The sequence below is a fragment of the Choloepus didactylus genome, chromosome 18, assembly GCF_015220235.1.
Source record: "Choloepus didactylus isolate mChoDid1 chromosome 18, mChoDid1.pri, whole genome shotgun sequence".
Lineage (NCBI taxonomy): Eukaryota > Metazoa > Chordata > Mammalia > Pilosa > Megalonychidae > Choloepus > Choloepus didactylus.
In genome coordinates, this window is record NC_051324.1 from 53,233,259 (window position 1) to 53,254,622 (window position 21,364).

Genomic DNA, 21,364 nt, shown 5'->3' on the forward strand with positions numbered 1-21,364 from the left:
CCTGCAGCCTGCGTCCCGAATCCAGGAGGCCGAGTAGTCAGCCTTAAGACAGTTTCCTGAACCCCGATACCCCATAATCCCTCACCCACACATAAACCTCATTTTGGGAGATACACGTATGAGGTTGAACCATAACAAATTTCCATACAAAAACAGCAACTTCGTATGGTTTATCTAATTCATATGCACACACAGACCTCATGTGGCTTAATCTCTAACACACCAACCCATGGAACGTACAATATTCCCCACACACACCTCTCCGACGGCAGACAAGCCCGAACTCCGCCCCACACCTCACCCGCACCCGCGCGGACATGCGAGGCCTCTACCAGCACCGAGATGGACGCCCCTCAGGAAGATTTCAGCCATGGACACAGAAGTGGCACGTGTCACCACACCTTAACCGTGAGTCCCACACACACCTCAACCCCCACACAGACAAAACAGTTCACTCGCCGCACCCCATGAGGCTCTTCTCCCTCAGCAGCTCTGCCGAGTCTTCACGGTTCCCTCTCACCCCCTCCTTGCCTCAAACTCACTCAGGTCATCCGTATTGAAAGCCCCCTCTCTTGACCTATAGGGACCACCCAGTCATGCTCCACTATGTTTCAGACTTAAATGCACAGAGGACTGCCTGAGGACCTCATTAAAATGCAGATCCTAATTTAGTAGGCCTAGGATGGCACCAAATTCTGTATTTCTAACCAGCTCCCAGGTGGTACCACAAACCACACTTTGAACAATGAGGCTCTGCTTACTTCTCCAGCCACCGTTTCTCCAGGAATTCCACGCTCGTGGCCTTATCCCTGATCCCTCCCCACCTGGCCTCCCCTCCCCACCCCGCCACCACCACACCGAAATGAAGCCATCACTGATGAGTGAAGCTAAGGGCCTTTTCTCAGTCCCTGAGGCATTTACTCTGTGGGCTGCCCCTTCCTTCTTGAAACACATCCCCTCACGACTTTTGGGCAACTCCTGGTGGGCCTCCCACCTCTCCATTAGGGACTCTTTCCACAGTCCCTCCTTGGCAACTCACGCCCACCCCCCAGGAGCTCTATCCATCACCCCTCCAGGATCTCCCAGCCCTGACCTCTCTCCTGAGCTCCAGGCTCCTTCTCCCCTTGTCTGCTAGGAAGCTCCACCTGTGCTCCAAGAGCCCCTTAACCTCCACTTGTCTGAAACCTGCCTCCTAGGAGCTCTGTGATAATGGTAACACCTACTCCATGGCCTAATGGTGAGGATTAAATAAATGAATACATGTCACATGCTTGGAACGGTGCCTGGGGAAGAGTTTACTATTATCTTGAAGATAGTAGGCTTTCCTAAGTACTCCCACCCCACACAGATTTCTTCCCCCCACAAACATATTATAAACCGAGGGAAGACACTTCCTACCAAAGGATTAAAAACAAAGTCTTTCTCCACACATACTCCCTGCCTTGGTTTTTGTTGTTTTCTAATCACCATAGACCGGAGATTTCTCCCAGATGCTAACCTGTCCTCAACCTCTCTCTTAAGTGGTGGAGAATCTTCCTTTTAACAGGCCCCCAGGGCAACAGCTATTGTAGTGGCCGCAGAAAGGGAGGGAGAGAGAAAGGCGCCCCCTGCTGGAACACTTGAAATTGAAGCGGGCTCCCTCTTCAGCCTTCTACTGTTGTGGATTATTTGGGATTTCACATATATATGCCTTGGAGGAAAACTATGTCAGCAAGAAGCAAACTAGCATTTACTGAGTGTTTGCACGTCAGTCTGGGCACCTGCACATATGGGAACTCACTGAATCTCTTTTACTTTTGATTTTGAAAATGTTCAAGCATATTTAAAAGTCAAGAGAGAGTACAATGAACCCGCGTAGCCATCACCAGTTTCAACAAGTATCACTTTCTAACTCATGGCCAGTCCTGTTTCATCGGTTCCCCCACCTATTCCCTTTCCCCCAGGGTTACTTTGAAGCAAATTCAAAGCATCGTATCATGTATTCCATATATTTCAGCATGTATAATATTTTTTAAGGTTTGTTTGAATCTGAATTCAAATAAGCATTAAAAAAGATTTTTAAAATATATTTTTTAATTTATATGTTCATCCTTCCCTCTCTCCTGCCCCCTTTCCTTGCAATTTATTTGAGGAAGAAAGCAGGTTTTTCATCTTGGAGAATTTCCCACAGTCTGGATTTTGCCAACTGCATGTCCATGGGGAACTTTTAATCTTCACCATGATGCAATGAGACTTATTCCCTTGCCCCCATTTTACAGATGATAAAACTGAGGCTCAGAGAAGTTAAATAAGTTGTCCAAACCTCTTCAGCCCAGGAAGTGGCAAAACTAGATCATGCATCCAGTTCTCTTGACTTCTGGCCAGGAAAAATGGGACTGCATCCTCAGAGCACCCTGCTCAGTGCCTGGCACATAGTATGTGCTCAAAAATTTGTCAGTGGTTGACTAAGAAGATCCACGTGCAACTCTGAGACAGTTCCCTCCGGGCTCTGCTCCTCACTGACGGAGAGGGTGGCCTGGGGGCTGATCTGAACAGCCCCAGGGCCAACCCCAGGAATAGGATTCCACAGACCCCACAAACCACAGAGCCAGACCGCTCTTTCTGCCAGCTCTACTTCTCTCTGTGCTCTCTCTGCTTAATTCATTCAGTAAATATTTCTTGAGAACTTCCCATGTACCAGACAGTATTCTAGAAATTTGGGATAGAGCAGTGAACGGAGCAGAGAAAGATCCCTGCCCTCACGGATCCCTGTGGGAACCAGGGGGAGAGGGATCAGACTATAAACAATTGTCACAGATTGTATTCTCCACAGATGGCTGTAAAGATACCTCTCATCCCACATGCCCTTCTACAAGATGACCTCGACAAACCACCCATCGAGAAATGGGGCCCACGGATCCTCCCCTTGAATCTGGGTGGGCTTGTGACTTCCTTGTAACTAATAGGATATGGCCAAAGGGATGCTGCAGGACCGCTGGGACTGGACCACAAGAGCCCTTGTCTGCCAGACCCCAAGGGCCTGAAACCTCCAGCTGCTGTGTGAGCAGCCCCACTGCCCTGAGGCTTCCCGTGGGGAGGAACCCACGTCTGCCCACTGGGAGAGACCACATCGAGGGGCCATGAGGCCACATAAAGAGAGAGAGATGCCTGACCAGCCCCTAGCAAGTGAAGCCCCTAGCCTTGACGTTCCAGCTCCAGGCACCATCTGACTAAAACCATATGAGGAACCCTAGGGAAGCCCTTCCTGAATTCCCAACCAACAGCACCCATGAGCATAAGAAAATGGTGATTGAAGTCACTGGGTCTGGGGGGTAATTTCTATGCAGCAATAGTAACTCATATAACAACAGACATAATAAATACGTGTGTGTATGTTAATTACATACCTACATATACATTCTATATATATATATGCTAAAAGGTGGTAAATGCTATGGAAAAGACAAAGAAAGAGCCAGGTAAGGGGGACCAGGGATGCTGGGGGTTAGGGATGCTATAATTTTAAATAACGTGGTCATGCAAGGACTCAATGAGCAAAACTTTTATTTTTTTAATGCAATGTTATTGAGATGTATTCACACCTCATATAATCCATCCAAAGTATACAATCAATGGCTCACAGTATTGTCATAAAATTGCCCATTCATCACCATAATTTTAGAACATTTTTGTTATTTCTAAATAAATAAGAACACCCAAAATATCCCATACACTTTATCCTTCATCCCTATTTTTTTTTGTCTTTATTACTCATCTGCCCATACACTGGATAAAAGGAGTATCAGTCACAAGGTTTTCACAATCACACGGATATGATGAAAGCTATATAGTTAAACAATCACCATCAAGGATCAAGGCTACTGGGTGACAGCTCAACAGTTTCAGGTTTTTCCTTCTAGCTATTCTAATACACTAGAAACTAAAAAGAAATATCTACATATTGCATAAGAATAACCTCCAGAATGACCTCTTGACTCTATTTGAAATCTCTTAGCCATTGAAACTCGGTTGCATTTCTTTTAGGCATTCTCAATCCCAGGATGCCGGGGCCAGGCTCATCCTTGGGAGTTATGTCCCACAATGCCAAGATGACTTGGGAGTCATGTCTCACGTAGGGGAGAGGGTAGTGAGTATATTTGCAGAGTTGGCTTAGAGAGGGAGGCCACATCTGAGCAACAGAAAAGGTTCTCTGGAGGTGACTCTAAGGCATAATTATAAGTAGGCTTAGCTTCACCACTGCAGAAATAAGTTTCATAAGGGCAAGCCTCAAGATCGAGGGCTTGGCTTATTAAATTGGGAGTCCCTAATGCTTGAGAGAATATCAGAATTCCCCAGGTGAGGGAGTTTAATACTTCCACATTTTTCCCAAGACCCTCAAGGGGACTTTGCAAATACTTGTTTATTTTCTGCCCCAAATACTCTGGAATGTATCAGGGCTTTATATTAACCTGTACAGAATAACAAGCTCTCATTCCCTATTCTGGGTTCCATGTAGTTGTGTTGTTTAAATAAACTGACCAGATAGTGTTAAAATAGTGTGCTACAGAAAACTTAAATTTTTGACAAAATAAACATCTCTTCCTTTGGTCTCACACAGAAGTTGAGGTTTTAAAACATAGACAATATAATCTTTTACCCTGTATTCTGATTTACCTTAGTCCTAACCAGGTCTGTTTCATTCATATCTCTCATTGAAGCCTGATCTCTTTCTCAGCTTCTTTAACAGTTGCGATATGGAGTAATGCTGACTTTCATAGCTGCAGGACTTGAACTCTGAGTTTCAGGTGTCACACAGATACCCAAAGTTCCAGGGAACTACTAGGTTATACACAAAGAGCACAGCATCTCAGAATTAAGAAATAACATTTAAAACTCAGGAGCAGATGTGACTGCTGTAAGAGCTTACAATCCAGGAAGCTTTACAATGAACCTTATTGAGCACTCTGTACTCCTTAATCATCGATTGTCCAATGTCTGGCCACTTTCTGTCCCCTGATAACCTATGCTCTTGATTTCAATTCTCAGAGTTTGTTCATTATAGTTAGTTTATATCAGTGAAACCATACAATATTTGTTTCTGGCTTATTTCACTCAACATAATGTCCTCAAGATTCATTCACTTTAGTTGAGACTTCATTCCTTCCTGCAGCCACTCAATATTCCATTGTATGTATACACCACAATTCGCCTTTCTGCTCAACGGTCAGTGTGCCCTTAGGCCACCTCCATCCATTACACATCGTGAATGCTGCCGCCATAAACACCAGTGTGTAAATGTCTATTTGTGTCCCTGCTTTCAGTTTTTCCAAGTATATACCAAATAATGGGGTTGCAGGATCATATGGCAACCCTATACTCAGCCTCCTGTGGAACCACCACACTGCCCTCCAGAAGGGCTGCACCATTCTACTTCCCTATCAACAGTCAATAGCTACATCTCTCTCTTCACATCTTCTCCAGCACTTGTATCTCTCTGTTTATTTTTAAAGCAGTATTATTCACACACCATATAATCCATCCTAAGTGTACAATCAATGACTTCCGGTATAATCACATGGATAGGCATTCACTACCACAATCTATATGAGAACATTTCCATTTTGAGCAAATCTTGAAGAAGTTTTTCATGGGGATATCAAGGCACAAGTATATTCCAGGCAGAGGACACAGCTAGTTCGAAGGCAAAAGCAATCATGCCTGCCATGTCTTTTGTGCCTGACATGTCTAAGGAACGTGAAGAGGCCTGTGTGGCTAGAGAGGAAGGAGCTGAGCTGGACGGTGGTGGTGGCCGAGGCAGCAGGAGATGAGGCCAGAGAAGGAACTGGCCTCCACAAGGCCTCGCTGTTACTCTAAGACAGGACACACTCCTTTGTTCAGAGCAGAGGAGTGACATAACATACCTGCCTTTGAAAACATCACTGAGGCTGCTGTGTTTAGAATAGACTCTAGAAGCTGTCTTGGTTTCCCAGGGCCGCTGTAACTAAGGACCACAAACTGGAAGGCTTAAAACAAGAGAAACTTATTGTCTCACAGTTCTGGAGACCAGAAGTTCAAAACCAAGGTGTTGGCAGGGCCATGTTCCCTCTAACGTCTCTAGAAGAGGATCCACTCCACGCCTCTCTCCTGAATTCTGGTGTCTGTTGGCAAGCCATGGCATTCTTTGGTTGCAGATGCATCCTTCTGCCTCTATCTTAACATGGCCGTCTTCTCTCTGTGTCTGTCTGTCTCCTTTCCATGTCTGTCTTATAAGGACAACAGTCAGATTGGAGTAAGGGCCATCACACGCCAGTGTGACCTCATTTTACCTTGCCTAATTCCATCTGTAATGACCCTATTTCCAAATAAGGTCACATTCTGAGATACTGAGGATTAGGATTTCAACATATCTTTGTGGGGAACATAATTCAATTCCCAACAAGGGGCAAAAGTGGAAGCAGGGAAACCATTTAGGAGGCTTGTTCTGTGAAGCAGGTTGGCAGCCTGGAGGAGGTGAGAAGCAATTTATATATTTTACAGATAGAGTCAACAGGATTTGCTGATGGATTCAATGCAGTCTATGAAAAAAAAAAGAGAGAGAGAGAGAGGAGAGTCAGGATAACTATAAACTTTGGGGCTGGAGCAAACAGAAAAGATTGAGTTGCCACCAACTGAGATGGGGAAACTGAGTTGGAGGGTAGAGATCCGTTTTAGATTCATAAGATTTGAAATGTCTATTATTCTATTATAGAACCAAGAGGTCAAGTAGGCAGTTAGAGACACGAACCTAGAGTTCAGAAGAGCGTACTGGGCTGAAATTACAAAGGTGGGACTCATCAGCTTAGGGATGATATTTAAGTCATGAAACTAGACGGGATCCAGGGAGAGAGAAAATGGAGAGGAGGACCTCACCTGAGCCCTGAGATTCTCCAACAGTATGAGATCAGGAAAAAAAGGAGGAACAGAAAGGAAGTGTGGGAAGGAGCAGCCAGTCAGGAAGGAGGGAAACCAGGAGAGTCCTGAGAACCAAGTAAAGGAAGTGCATCAGGGAGGAGGGAGGGAGCCAGAGGGGAAGAGGACAGTCTGGGCAGAGAGGGTCTAACAGAGACCGGGATGAGGGGGCAAGTTTGTTCATCCATTTCAGGAAGTTTTGAAGGGAAAGGAACAAAGAAATTAAGAGTGGTTAGTTGACCTGGGAATGGAGTAGGGTTGGGGAATGAGATCAAGAGGTTTGGTTACAATGGAGAAATAACTGTGTTTATATGCTAATGGGAAGAGGGGGCTGCAGAGGGGAGAACTGCAGGAGCAGTGGATTTGGGAAGAGAGGGGATAGGGTCCTGGGCACCCGTGGAGGGATTGGCTTTAGATGGGGGCATGGGCATTTCCTCTATGTAACAGGTAGAAAGCAGAGACAGGGGTGCAGATGCTGGGGTGGCTGTGAAACAGGAAACTGTGGCTGATGGGGATGAAGTGCCTGAAGTTGGAAGAGGGAAGGTGAGAAATCATTGTTCGGGAGAGAAAATGAATAGATTCTGGCCGGCAGCATTAAGGGTTTATGGTTCTGTGGTTGTCAATTTAAAGTGAGACCAGGAACTGGCTTGCTTCTTTCTCCAGCTGTCAAGCATGTTCAGCTGTGTGGTGCAGGAAGGAAATGAATGGATGGGACTGCCTTGCCTTAGCCTTTGGCGACACCTGAGTGTACCTGTGTGTATCCCTGTGGAAAAGTGCAGAGGGCACTCTCAGGAGAAGTCTGTGCTTCTCTGGGTGTGCCTTGATGTATATTCTAATGCTCTAGATTATTGTATGGCTGTATCAGTGTTTGTGTGTATGTGTCTGGGCATGTGAATGAGCATGGACGTGTGTCACTCTGTGGTCTCAAGTGTGTATTCTGCTTCTAACTCAGCATGTATATGTGTGTGTATCTGCATGTGTGTGCATGAGTGTAAACAAGTTCATGTATTTTCGTGTCTTCAGGTCTCAGTGTCTCATATTGTCAATGACTATAGGTGGGTGTATTTCCACGTGTTCTCCGTGTCTTTCCATGTAGGTGTGTGTGTTCCTATGTATGACATGTTCACAGCCAGAGCCTCTGTAAGTGTACATGCTTCTGCTCACAAATGTATGTGAGTGGACCTGTGCTCCTGCATGCCTGCGAGTCGACATGCACTTATCTCTCTCTATGTGCATGTCTGTGTGCCTCTCTGTGGATATTATGGGGCTCCATGTTGGTGTTCTCTGTATCTCTGTACACCTGTGTGCCTCCACAACTGTGCACCAGTGGAAATCTCTATCAATGGTGTGGGTCCCTGTATCTGCGTACTCTGTGTATCTTTGTGCGTGTCTTCCCTTGGGTGCTATGATGTGGGACTGTCAGGTGTCAACCCTGGTCTCTCCCCATGCCCAGGCTTCTGTCACCTCCATGCCCACCCGTTCAGGGTTGTCGCCAAGCAGGCCCCTCTTGGGAGGGGAAGCCTTGGCCCCTCAAACCAGCCCCCTGTGCTCAGAGCGGAGGCCCCTACTGGGGGGCAGTGCTGGGGGAGTTGGAGGATTGTGCCTCTTCTCCCAGAATCTCCAAGACCCAAGGCCTGGTGAGAAGGTGGGACCCAGATTACGGACACATTGACCACAGGCTCTGCTCTAGAAAACAAAACTAAGCAACAGGCAGCTTGGGAGCAAGAAAGAGCCAATTCAAGCTGGAACCAGGGACTGACAGTGACCTTGTGTTCAGAGGGGCGGGGTCAGATGGGGGTGTCGACCATACACTCACCTGCATTTCCTCCTGAAAGCTGGGCCAGCTCCCCACCCAGGGCCCTGGCCTTCCCCTAGGAAGAGTCAGGAGGGACACAATGGCCCCAGGGTCACCAGACCCTGAGTTAATCATCTACTTGGGGTATCCCTGTGTCCCATTGGCTGCCTGGGGACACAGCCCTCTGGGCTGAAACCCAAGGGAGTTGGAAGCAGCCTCCCAGTCAGGGTCTGCACCTGGCCCTGGGGAAGTGGGGCGATGCAGTTGTTCCCTACCAAGTCTGAGGAGGGAGACATCAGCCCTATCCTGAGGGAGCCCCAATCTGAGGAAAGAGGCAATCCTTGTCCTCACAGGGGCCCTGACTTGGCAGGGGGCAGGACTCAGCCTGGGTGGGGAGAAGACTGGAAGGGGAATGCACATGGATGGGAAGGAATGCAGAGAGGCCAGACAGGGGCAGAGGCCCAGAGCAGCCACGGAGGGAGAGATGGAGGAGTGGCCTTGGGCCTCGCAGAGCTCTGCAATTTCCTCGCCTGCAAAATGGGGTTAATAATAACACTTATCCTGGAGTCATCCTGAGGATTAAATGAATTTGTGCAGTAAAGGGCTTAGCACAGTGCGTGGGGTTCTTCGCATGTCAGCTACCATGCTACCAAGTGGCACTGGGGTGTCTGCAAGGCCTGACATTTGTTAACCTTCCATGTTACCAAGAGAGCAGGCAGCTCTGTCCTGCTGGGATTGAATATCATTGTTTTGTTCTCACTTTATTCTTAAAGCTTTCTCTTGTTTACAGCAAGTGATAGTGCCCTTCTAGTTACAGCCCTAATATGGATAAAATTACATTTGAAAAGTTTAAAGAAAAAACTTTAAAACTTTTAAGAGATGATGTATGGACATGACAAAATTCTTCAAGGTGATACCCAATGGCTGTAGTTTGGCAAACCCTGGTAACCCTCAGGATCGACTAGAATCTTCTTTGCACCCAGCACTGATGCCCCTAGTCCCCCCACCTTTCATTCCAGCCCCTCTCCCCCCACGTCTCCTTCTAGCCCCTCTCTCCCCACCTCTCCCTCCAGCCCCTCTCCCCATCCAAATCCAGTCCCTTCCCTGAGTTCTGGGTAACTGTCACCTGCTCTCCTTTATCACTGCACTAGCAGATTCCCCTTTAATCATTCACCCTATCCATGACCCTGCAGACCCCCAAAGCCACCACGGGTCTGCCGAACGCTTCCTGGAACCGGCCTTGGCAACAGATTGAAGACGCCCCGCCACCCTATATCTTGGCGTGGTGACCTCCGCTAGCCGGTACCATCCTTCCCAGGGGCGGGGATCTTGGCGGCCCCGCCCTCTGACCCCTGGCCTGACCCTCCTCCAAAGCGCGCAGAGGCGACTCGGAGTCCCCAGTCCGGGCCCCGCCCCGGCCCGGTCCAGCCCCGCCCGGCGGCAGGTTAAGAGCCCCCCAGAGCCGGGCGCTCCGGACAGACGGTCACCTGTGGGGGGGTGAGCCGATTTGATTGTCATGGCGACGGCGCAGGCGGCCAGAGCCCTGCGGGCCGCCACTGTGAGCAGGAGGCTGCGCGACCCTCGAAGCACTTGGGGTGCCCGGCGGCTGAGTAGCAGCGCGTGGAGGCGGGCGGCGAGGGGCGCTAGCCCCGGGCGCCGGCTCAGCACGGCCCAGGCGCCCGCGCAGCCCCCGCTGGAGGAGGCGGAAGGCGCGGAGGACAACGCCCAGCCTCCCGCCTCCAAGGAGCCGTCGTGGGCGCCATCCTCCACGCCCTCCATGCTCCCCGAGTCCCCTGAAACCCCGACTGGCCGCTCGCTGGTGCAGCGGGACATCCAGACCTTCCTGAACCAGTGCGGGGCCAGCCCGAGGGAGGCGCGCCACTGGCTCACGCAGTTCCAGAGCTACCACTGTTGCGCGGACAAGCCCTTCGCCGTCATCGAGGTAAGCGGAGCCCGGAGTTGGCTGTGTCACAGCGAATGGATGAGGGTTGTGTGGCCACATGTCGCCGAGCATGGCAGGACCAGCTGCCGATCCTGCTCTGCAGGACCAGGAAGGGGCGCGGCCGAGCCGGGAGGAGTGCCCAGCCGGGGTGAGGAGCCCGGGCACCCCAGCCAGCCCGGAGAGATGCTCTACAGAAGGCCATCCTTCCATGGGAGCAGTCAGGGGTCCAGAAGGCTAGTGCAAAACCTGGACAGGAGCCGCCTGCATCACCCCTCCCCCAAGGTGTCCCAGAGTCCAAGGTAGCAGGGAGGAGTGGAGGGAGGAACCGGTGTGAGATAAGGAGGTGGCAGGACCCAAAGGGCAAAGGGCAGAGAGGTGGACTACCGGTGGCCAAAAGTGGGGGCTGCCAGTTCCTGGCGGGTGGGGGCACGGAGAGGTCCCTGGGGGCAGTGCCAGGCTGTAGGAGCGAGCTTCTTTGTGGGAAGTATACAGCGAGACTCAGGGCCAGAGTCGCCCCCTGAACGCCCCTCCTCCGCAGGTGGATGAGGAGGTGCTCAAGTGCCGGCAGGCCGTGTCCAGCCTGGCCTTCGCCCTGGCCTTCCTGCAGCGCATGGACATGAAGCCTCTGGTGGTGCTGGGGCTGCCTGCCCCCACGGCGCCCTCAGGCTGTCTCTCCTTCTGGGAGGCCAAGGCCCAGCTCGCCCAGAGCTGCAAAGTGCTGGTGGATGCGCTGCGGCACAACGCCGCCACAGCTGTGCCCTTCTTTGGCGGCGGGTCGGTGCTGGGAGCTGCCGAGCCAGCCCCCCATGCCAGGTTAGTGCCAGCCCCGCCCCGGCGTCCTTAGGGCGCGCTCCTCTGCCGGCCCTGCCCCCCGCCCGGCCTGGCCGCGGCCCTCTCGAGCACCACATCTGGCCCACAGCTATGGCGGCATCGTCTCGGTGGAGACGGACTTACTGCAGTGGTGCCTGGAGTCTGGCAGCATCCCCATCCTGTGCCCCATTGGGGAGACGGCCGCGCGCCGCTCCGTGCTCCTCGACTCGCTGGAGGTGACCGCGGCGCTCGCCAAGGCGCTGCAGCCCACAAAAATCATCTTCCTCAACGTCACAGGCGGCCTGCGGGACAGCAGCCACAAGGTGTGCCTTCCTCCTTTCGTGCCTGTCCCTTCCCCTCGACTCCGGGCCTGGCTGAGCCCCCGCTCCTGCGCCCCCAGCGCGCCCCTCTGACGAGCGGGAGTCATTCTTAAGCCGGGTGGGTCAAGAAGCCTTAAGGAGTGCCAGGGAAGGGCTCCGCCTGTGCCACATCTGAGCCCCCCCTGGGCGGGTCTCCGGGAGGAAACACCGGGAAGGGGGTCAGTGAGGAGGAGTCCGTAGAGCAGCGGCGCACCTGGGAGCCAGGAGCGGTCCGTGGCCGGCTGTGGGCGGAGGCTCACCCTCTCCCCTCGGACGCAGGTCCTGAGTAACGTGAATCTGCCCGCCGACCTGGACCTGGTGACCAACGCCAAGTGGGTGAGCACCAAAGAACGGCAGCAGATGCGGCTCATCGTGGACGTCCTCAGCCGCCTGCCCCACCACTCCTCCGCCGTCATCACGGCCGCCAGCACGCTGCTCACCGAGCTTTTCAGCAACAAGGGTAAGAGCCGCGGGCATGGACTGGGTCTCGGCCTGGGTGACTGGGGGAGTTGGGCTGGGGGTAGGGGAGCGGCATGGGAGAAGTGAAGCCATAGGGGGTTGCCATAGCGATGGCTTCCTCCCCTTGTTAAAACCTGGGGGAGGTGAACAAGGAGGTGATGGACCCAACTTGGATGGAACTTGGGTGGAACTGGGGAGACGGGCGGGTGGGCGGAACCAAGTGGGATGGGCTGGACTAGGTGAGGTGGAGGGGGGCATGGGAGGGGAAGTGGGCGGGACTACGGCCGATGGGCGAGACCTGGGGGACAAGCTGCCTGGGAGAATCATCTACAGTGAGAATCATATACAAATCTATGCAGATGAGCCAGATCATTTAATTGTATAGATCCCTCAAAAAGGATAAGTGTCCCACCAGCCCCTGTCGTTCCTGAAACCTTCACCCAACCACAAAAACCGAGAAGTGGGTGGGGCCGGGCTAGACTAACCCCTCCTTCTGGGTCTCACGCTAGGGTCCGGGACTCTGTTCAAGAACGCCGAGCGGATGCTGAGAGTGCGGAGCCTGGACAGCCTAGAGCAGCGCCGCCTGGTGGCCCTGCTCAATGCCAGCTTCGGCAAGAAGCTTCGGGAGGACTACCTGGCCTCGCTGCGCCCGCGGCTGCACTCCATCTATGTCTCTGAGGGGTAAGCCTGCGGGCCCAGAGGGCAGGGCCTGAAGGACAAAGCCGGGCAACTCCGTGCCAAGGCGCGGTCCCAGCCTGCCTCTCCCCCGCTGCGTCAGGTACAACGCGGCTGCCGTTCTGACCATGGAGCCGGTGCTGGGGGGCACCCCATACCTGGACAAGTTCGTGGTGAGCTCCAGCCGCCAGGGCCAGGGATCCGGCCAGATGCTGTGGGAGTGCCTGCGGCGAGACCTGCAGACGCTTTTCTGGCGCTCCCGTGTTACCAACCCCATCAACTCCTGGTAGGTCCCACCCCTTCCTCCCTCTCCACTCCAGACTTTGCCAGCCACGACCGGGAAGCCTGGAAGGCTGGCTCCCCGACCTTCCATTTGCCTCCCTTCCCCAGGGAAAGGCCTGGCCGACATTCCCCAGTGGCAGAGCCCATGGAACCCTGCTCTGTCCTGGTTCAGTGCATTCTGTTAAGCCAGTGAAGGCCTTCATGCAGCCCCTCTCAGGGTTCCAAGAAGTCCTGACCCTTCAGGCTCTATTCCATGCCCAGTTGCCAAGCCCCAGACCCCAGGCCCACTACACCTCCAGCGGAACTGCCCCTTCTCTCCTTCCTTCAGCAGTTATTCCCTCACTGCCCACTTCTTTACTCTGTGGACATCAAGAGACAAACAATACCACTCCCCATTGTGGTAAAGCCAAGGCAGTGTGGAAAGAGCAAGGACATCCTCACTGAATCTTCCTAGCTGTGTAACCCTGAATCCTAACTTCTCTGAGCCTTAAATGCTCCTCTGTGAAATGAGCATAACAATACAAAGCTCAGGACAAAACCAGATAGACAGCAGGTCTTAGCAGGTGTCTAGCATGCAGGAGGTCCTCAATAAATGCTGTTTGAAAACAGAAACAGTGAGTGAACACTGGCCATGGACTAAAAGCTGGCCACCTCTTCTCCCCTATCCCTCCCAGGTACTTCAAGCACTGTGATGGCAGCTTCTCCAACAAGCAGTGGATCTTCTTCTGGTTCGGCCTGGCTGATATCCGGGACTCCTATGAGCTGGTCAACCATGCCAAGGGGCTGCCGGACTCCTTCTGCAAGCCAGCTTCTGATTCAGGCAGCTGACCTTCACCATGGGCCCTACAGGCCCTGGGACAGCCAGGGTGGACCAAAAGCCATGCCTGCTGGGGAAGGCCCCAGGCAGCCACGGGCAGGACCAGGCTTGTTGGCTAAGTAATCTGCAGAAGAGGAAGCAGTCTCGACGCGACTCTGTCCAGATGGGGACGCCAAAGGGACAATGGAAGGAAAAGGGTCAGCCTAAGACCCCTACTTGCCCCAGAGCCACAACCAGCTGGCCTTCAATATTCAGCCTAGAGATTGGGGGGTGGTTGGGAAGTTGCCAAAAAAGGTCTCCACTGAATGCTTACCATAAGGGTGGGCTAGTTTCTGTGGCCTCAGTGCTGTGTTTTGAGGCCCCCTTGCCCAAAATATCACCCTCCCCACCTGCCTGTTATTCCACCACTCATTTAAATTCCTTTGGGTTTTACAGCTTTTCAGGAGGACTCTATTAAAACACAGAGCTTTGTCTGAGAATTAGCTCACACTTTAAAGGAAATTAGTAGCAACCCTCTGGGAGCAAACTCTTTAAGGCTGGGAAACCAGGGGACTCCTAGAGGGATTAGGGGAGCTAAATGAAACAGAGGGCCACAAGGATGAACACTGTGGCCATCTCCCTCCCTACCCCTAAGTTAGGAAACATCCTCCATTACACAGAGCAGGCCAACAGCAGCCCCAGCTCCCTTTCTCCTCATAGTCTCCAGCAGAAACCATGACAAGATGGCTTTGGTTGAAAAGCCCAGACTTTTCCCTGGGGCCCTACTGGAGGTTGTGTCTCAATCTCTGTGGGACCAGAACACCTCAGAGGGGCAGGAGTCCAAAACCCAGAGGTTTCATTTGACATTTTTTGAGCCCCATGCTGTGTGTGTTCAGCATACATCAGGGCTTGGGCATTAGACACACCTGACCTGGAATCCAGTCATCAATTGGCTGTGTAGCTTTAGGCAAGCTGCTTACCTTCTCTGATTCTCCATTTCTGTAATAGATATAATACCTGGCCTCACAGTGGACACTTAATGTTAGTTTGTCTCCTCTAGCTGCCCTCAGCTGAAGACTTCTTCAAGAAGCACTGGCACCCAACAGGGAGAAAAAAAGACAAAGCTACATCAAGAAGGACCAAGGTTAGATATCAAAAGCATATACTGCAGGAAGGATTATGAGATTCTTGAGAAGAGAGCTGGAGGACTCTGGGAACTCTCAGGAGAGGGGAAAGGCCAAAGTGGGTTTGACTAGATATGGTCATTTAAGAAGTTCAGGATCAATCCCAGCCAATGGCAAAGTGCCCTATGGGGAGAACAGAGAAGAAAGTCAAATGTCTATATAAAATGTTTATTTTTTGGAGGACCATGCGGTCTGGTGTTTGGGAAGGCCCTCCACCCTTACCAGGCCAACCACACAGCTGGAAACAGAGACAGCAGGAAGCAGGAAGTTGGCCACTCCTCACCCCTCCTTGGCACACCCCAGAGCAGACTGGGGCCTGCTCTGTTCTCAAAGTGGGCAGGAGAGAGCTAGTACTGTCTTTGCCCCTGGCATACCTGAGAATCCAGGTGTCTTTGGTGGTGCCCAGCTCAGCCCCTCTGCTCTTCCTGGGCCTGATACACATGGATCAACCTACACACTTACTCAGTCTTCAAAAAACCACTGCAGAGCCAGGCTGAATCCACCAGGTTCAAAAAGTAATTTTTCACATTTGCTCCCACCAGTTCTCTGTCTTCCTTCCTCTGTCTCCATTATCAGTGCTCCCACTCCAGCCCCACTTTATTCCCTTCTCAGGGATAGAAGGCCTGGGGAGCAGCTGGCCCTCGACTCTCCTTAAAATGACAAGGAACAAACCTGTGAAGCATCATCTTCAGGGCTCCCACCCTCCCAAGGGCCAAGCACAGGAATTTGGGAAAGAGACCTGTCTCCTACTAAAGAAAAAAAAATAAAAAATAAAAATATCAAACAAACAGACTGAAAAGCATAAATAAACAGCAACTGGGCCAGCAAGGAACAAGGCAGGGCAGCCCTCAGTGGCTCCCTACATCCTGTCAGCATCTTGCCTTGCAATTCAGCCATCAGTGGCCAGGATGACAGCAGCCCCAAAGATGCCCACACTCTCTCCAAGGAGCTTCATCTGGTTCCAGAACTCGACGCGCCGTGTGTTGTGCCAGTAGGCAACATTGCCGTCAATGAGCAGCATGACTGGGGGCAGCAGCACTGCCAGGATCTGAGCAGCCAAGGTCACGTAGTAGCCTGACAGGAAGGCCAAGGCCAGGATGCCATACAGCACGAAGAACAGCTGGATCATGAGCTCCCCTCCTGGGAGGTGGTTCAGATACGCCAGCCGGTCCTCCTTGCTGTGCTGCAGCGAGTAGGCCTGGAGACACACCATCCTCTCAAAGACTCGCCAGCAGGCTAGAATTCTGTCTGGGGAAGTCACCCCCGAGACAGTGCCTGCAAGTCAACCCTTTCAAGGTGCGTTTCTAATTCTACTCTCAGAATTGGGGATCTCTGAAAACAGGCTCTCTGTCTCCCCCTCAAACTAGGGAGCTCCGTGAGGTTAAAGCCTATATCTCCCTGATGCTGGGGACTCTGAAGAGCAAAGGTGTTTCCAGCATCTGAATAATCCACGGAGGCCCACACTGAACTCTGCACACAGGATATGGTGCCATAACTAAGATGGGGCCAAGTGGCCGAGGGCCTGTCCATGTCCCCATCCACGCTGGCCTCCCTTAGCACCAGGGAGGACCACAACTAGCTACTCGGGGCAGCCCCCATCAGCTCTATGGCACCTGAACCCCACCAAACCTCTCCTGTGTCCCCTAATCCAGTTCCCTAGGGGCTGAAGCCATGAGAGGATTAGCCTATCTTGTTCTCCTGGCTCTCTGGGCAGAGAATGAATGGTCAATCCAACCTCTTCTCTCCTTGGCAGCAGTAAAGTTGGAAGACGGGACACCCAGCCATGCCTGAGGCACTTGGAAGGCCCTGAGGCCCAGAATGTGGCTGAAGCAGTTCCTGGGGAACAGGCCATCAGGGACTGCATGCAAGGCCTTGTTCTGCCTATCTCCCAAGTTCTGCCAGGCTTGCGCTCACATTTCATTCCCAGCCAGACTCCTCTAGCCATTAGTCCCCCAACCTACCACACAGATGAGGTAGATTCCCAGGAACACCTGGCCGGTGGACTGCAAGGAGCGACTACGGGGTTTCTGGCGGTATAGCTCCCCAGCACCGCTGGCCAACACGAGAAAACCACCGATGATGGCAACTGTGCGCGAGTACATACGGACCTAGGCCGGGGCAAGGGGACCCCAGTCAGAAAATGCAATCACCACATTTCTCCCAAAGGGCAGAAATGCCCAGTTACACAGCCCATTCCATTGGATGAACCCTCTGACCATCTCCAAGTGTGTGAGCAGGTATAGCAGGGATAGATAAATCTTTTTACAGAAGTGGAAACTGAAGTCCGAGGGGTTAAGAGAATTGTCCAAGGTTCTACAGCATGTAAGTGGCAGAATCCAGACACCACATGTTGCTCCCCAGCCCACCCCCAGGTCTTCAGACTAATCCCAATGTTGTTTTCTCTCTATAATAGTCTATACCATTAAAAACCTCACTGATCCCACAGTCCCATACCTAGCTGTTAACACTTCCCTACTAGACTGAGAGTTTGTTCCCTGAGGACAGTTACTTTGTCCAGCCTTATCTCCTAGTCTGCAGTACCTGGCTCAGGTAGTGGCATTTACAGGCTTAAATTCTGCACTAAGATTAACTACATTTCATAAAATCAGATGGTTGGACCAAGTATTCCCCAAGTTCTCTTTCACCCTGTGAGTTTGGGATTACTAAACAAACTGTACAAAAGCCTCTGGGGAACCTGATGACCTGGGTTATGGTCCCACCTGTAATGCTAACTTGTGTGATTTTGGGACAGTCACTTTCCCATCTCTGGGTCTCAGTTTCCACACTCTTAAAGGGAGACTTGTGTGATCTCTAAGGTCCTTCCATCCCGGATGCTCTGTAATAATCTCCACAAACTGAGGGTGCGTCCTTCCAGTCTTCACAGCCTCCACTGTGCACCTGGTAACCCCATGTATTCCCCAACAACCGCGCGGAACATTAGCCTCCCTCACTCTCGCCAAGCTCCCTCTAAGGCCGAGACGCTCACCTTCTGCCAGTCCCCGTAGTGGACGTAGCCTCCGATGTAGGCGGCGTACGTGCTAATAGCCAGCTGCAGCGCGGCCCCCAGCGCAAACCAGCGCCGCTTCACACCAAAGGACATGAAGCTAGCGCACAGCACGGCCGCCCCCATGTCGAAGTACAGGTAGGGCACTGGGATGTCGGGCTTCCTGCGAGTCGAGAAGGGGTAAGCGACGAGGACAGAAAGAAAAGAGAAGGGGACACTGAGATGCCCTGAGGCCCCTCAAGCTCCGCTGCTCCCCCAAACCGGAATCCACGCACCGAATCCACGCGACCAGGAACCTGCACTGTGCTCAGTGCCCACCTCGCTCCGGACTAGAGCCCCTCCCCAAAAGCCCGAGGTTCCAATTTCTTTCAGTCCGGGGGTCCCAACTTCTGAGCCCCAACTATTTCCCCACCCACCGTACCCAGTTCCCGGACGGGCGTACCGCCCCCCCACCGCGTTCGGCGGCTGCGTGGGCCCGCTCACCGGCGTGCCTCGGCCCTCTCAGCGTACAGCATGAGCTGGCTGAAGCAGCCCCAGAAGGGGCAGCGTGTGAGCAGCACAGAACCCAACTGCATTATCAGCTGCAGCATCCACCGTCGCGAACCCATCTTCGACGCCATCTTGGGGAAGGGCAGTCCTCCGCGGCCTCATCCCCGGCAAGGACGCCGGCGCGGGGACTGGACACGCCACTTCCGGGCCTCGCGCTCGTCTCTCCGTCGGAGAGCAATGCTTTCTCTTCCTAGTTCCGGACCGAAGGAGGCCTTTTACGGCTGCGGAATTCAGCCTTCTGTGCCGGTGGAGGGCTTCAGGCCTCCTCCTTGTAGCTGCAAAACTAAAAACCAGATTGGAGAAAGGAACAGCGGGTTCAGGCTATCGGAAGCCCTGAACCGTAGCTTGATGTATTGAAGTGAATAAGTCTTTGAATGCAGCCAGACCTGGGCTCCAATCCTCGTTTCAACTCTGTAACTTTGGACACTTAGCCTGAACTTTCCAAGGCTCATCTGTGAAATGGGAATAATGACACCTTGTGAGGTTCTCGTGAGGTTTAAATGTGACATAGCAGGGGTGCAATAGGTGATATACACATACACGCACCAGAGAAAATCCCCCTGCTTCTGCTTGAATTCCAAGTAAGGGGTTCTGCTGGCTCAGAGAAGTCACCTGTAGAGAAATTTGGTCTTAGTCTGCCTTTATCTGTCCCATGAAAGAGGGAGATCAGATGTGGACATATGGAACACCTCAAATCAGTCCTTTTTCTCCTCCTACTCTAGCCTATGTTCTTTTGTCGGTTTAACTACAACAGCCTTCCCACTGGTCTCCACCACTTCCCCTCTGGCACCCTCCAGTTTGTTTTTTAGCTTCCCTGTTATGTTCTCATAACATCAGGTACCCTTCCTTTGAAACACTTAACACAGTGGCAATTATATATTGTGATTCTTTTATCAGTAACCATCTTCCCCCGCTAGATGGTGAGCCCCATGAGGGTAAGGATCGTGTCTGATTTCTGTATACTATTATATCCTCAGGACCTTGTATACAAGAAAAATGTGCTGAATAGATAAATAAATGTACATGCCTAGATCATAGTAGGTGCTCCATAAATGTTTGTCAAGTAAATAGACAAACATTCCTGACATTCTAAGGTTGCCACCAGAGTTCCCCCCACTACTTTCCTGCATACTCCCCTGACCCAACACATGAATTCATGAATTTATCTTCCAGTGTTGAAGTTAAGATCCTGCGAGCACCCCAAGTAGGTCACTTAATAAGGGAGGGCTGTTTCCAGTTCCCTGGGGAGCCAGAAGGGAGCTTATATCCAAACAGCATTTGTGACACCGTGAATTATAAATTTCCACTCAGTCAGTTGAAAGCTGAACAATAAAATATCATCTTATCGTATCTCATTTTTTAACAAAGTCACTAGCGTTCAGTTTAGGTATATCAAAAAGAACATGAGAGAGGGATGTGTCCATGCAAAGAACTAGGGAATGGGATTAAATGTATGCTGAGGGTGGGGAGATCTCCAGGTAAGGGGAATGAGAGAAACCCTAGCTACACCCTGTTCTTCCTAACCAAATCTACAGACTTGCCTGCAACTAAATCGTCTTCCTCCTCCTTTCCTTTTATAATGGAGGAAGTGTCCTCTTCTATCTGAAGCCAATCTATCCACTGAGGCCATGGATCCTAGCCACCTAGCCATCTTGAGTTCATGACAAAAGAACTACTCCTAAAAGTCTGTCTCCAACACAAAAGACCTTTACATAGAAAACTATAAGAAACTGCTAAAAGAAATTGAACAAGACCTGAAAAAATGGAAGAACATACCATGTTCATGGATTGGAAGACTAAATATAGTTAAGATGGCAATTTTACCTAAACTGATTTACAGATTCAATGCAATACCAATTCAAATCCCGAAAACTTACTTTACAGAAATAGAAAAACCAATAACTAAATTTATTTGGAAGGGTAAGTTGCCCCGAATAGCCAAAAATATCTTGAGAAAGACGAATGAAGTGGGAGGTCTCACACTACCTGACTTTGAAGCATATTACAAAGCTACAGTGCTCAAAACAGCATGGTACTGGCATAAGGACAGATATACTGATCAATGGAATCGAATTGAGTGTTCAGAAGTAGACCCTCGCATCTATGGACAACTGATCTTTGATAAGGCAGTGAAGCCGAACAACTGGGAAAGAGCAGCCTGTTCAATAAATGGTGTTTGGAGAACTGGATATCCATTTCCAAAAGAATGAAAGAGGATGTCCATCTCACACCTTATACCAAAATTAACTCAAAGTGGATCAAAGACCTAAACATTAGCACCAAGACCATAAAACTCTTAGAAGAAAATGTAGGGCAATATCTTAAAGATCTTGTGATAGGAGGTGGTTTCTTAGACCTCACACCCAAGGCACGAGCAACCAAAGAACAAATAGACAAATGGGATCTCCTCAAAATTAAACACTTTTGTACATCAAAGGACTTTGTCAGAAAAGTAAAAAGGCAACCTACACAATGGGAGATGATATTTGGAAACCACATATCAGATAAGGGTTTAATATCCCAAATATATAAAGGAATCCTGCATCTCAATAACAGAAAGACAAACAATCCAATTAAAAAAT

General features: G+C 51.1%; 2 protein-coding genes across 3 annotated transcripts; one reads left to right on the forward strand and one right to left on the reverse strand.

Moving 5' to 3' along the window:
- Nucleotides 1-9,910: 9,910 nt before the first annotated feature.
- On the forward strand, nucleotides 9,911-14,545 carry NAGS (N-acetylglutamate synthase). Of its 2 annotated transcripts, XM_037810059.1 has the most exons (8): nucleotides 9,911-10,664; nucleotides 10,768-10,812; nucleotides 11,203-11,477; nucleotides 11,584-11,797; nucleotides 12,113-12,293; nucleotides 12,802-12,973; nucleotides 13,071-13,253; nucleotides 13,924-14,545. In XM_037810059.1, exons 1-8 carry the CDS (start codon nucleotides 10,239-10,241, stop codon nucleotides 14,075-14,077), a joined length of 1,650 nt encoding a protein of 549 aa, XP_037665987.1. In that variant the 5' UTR covers nucleotides 9,911-10,238; the 3' UTR covers nucleotides 14,078-14,545. The 2 variants fall into 2 exon arrangements, with proteins under 2 accessions (XP_037665987.1, XP_037665988.1); XM_037810060.1 differs by lacking the exon at nucleotides 10,768-10,812 and having other exon boundaries at nucleotides 9,924-10,664.
- An 838-nt stretch (nucleotides 14,546-15,383) lies between these two features.
- On the reverse strand, nucleotides 15,384-18,881 carry TMEM101 (transmembrane protein 101). The gene is made up of 4 exons (XM_037810061.1): nucleotides 18,717-18,881; nucleotides 18,216-18,396; nucleotides 17,191-17,337; nucleotides 15,384-16,427 (listed from the first exon to the last, which is right to left on the reverse strand). The coding sequence occupies exons 1-4, from the start codon at nucleotides 18,851-18,853 to the stop codon at nucleotides 16,119-16,121; spliced, it is 774 nt and encodes a 257-aa protein (XP_037665989.1). The 5' UTR covers nucleotides 18,854-18,881; the 3' UTR covers nucleotides 15,384-16,118.
- Between the last annotated feature and the right edge of the window lie 2,483 nt (nucleotides 18,882-21,364).

Bases quoted from the DNA above. Each gene is read 5' to 3' on its own strand.
- NAGS (XM_037810059.1), top strand. From the start codon at position 10,239: ATGGCGACGGCGCAGGCGGCCAGAGCCCTGCGGGCCGCCACTGTGAGC. The intron at 11,798-12,112 runs GTGTGCCTTCCT...CCTCGGACGCAG, and splicing joins TGCGGGACAGCAGCCACAAG to GTCCTGAGTAACGTGAATCT. The intron at 13,254-13,923 runs GTAGGTCCCACC...TATCCCTCCCAG, and splicing joins ACCAACCCCATCAACTCCTG to GTACTTCAAGCACTGTGATG.
- TMEM101 (XM_037810061.1), bottom strand. From the start codon at position 18,853: ATGGCGTCGAAGATGGGTTCGCGACGGTGGATGCTGCAGCTGATAATG. The intron at 18,397-18,716 runs GTGAGCGGGCCC...CTCGACTCGCAG, and splicing joins GAGAGGGCCGAGGCACGCCG to GAAGCCCGACATCCCAGTGC. The intron at 16,428-17,190 runs GTAGGTTGGGGG...GTGTGTCTCCAG, and splicing joins GAATCTACCTCATCTGTGTG to GCCTACTCGCTGCAGCACAG.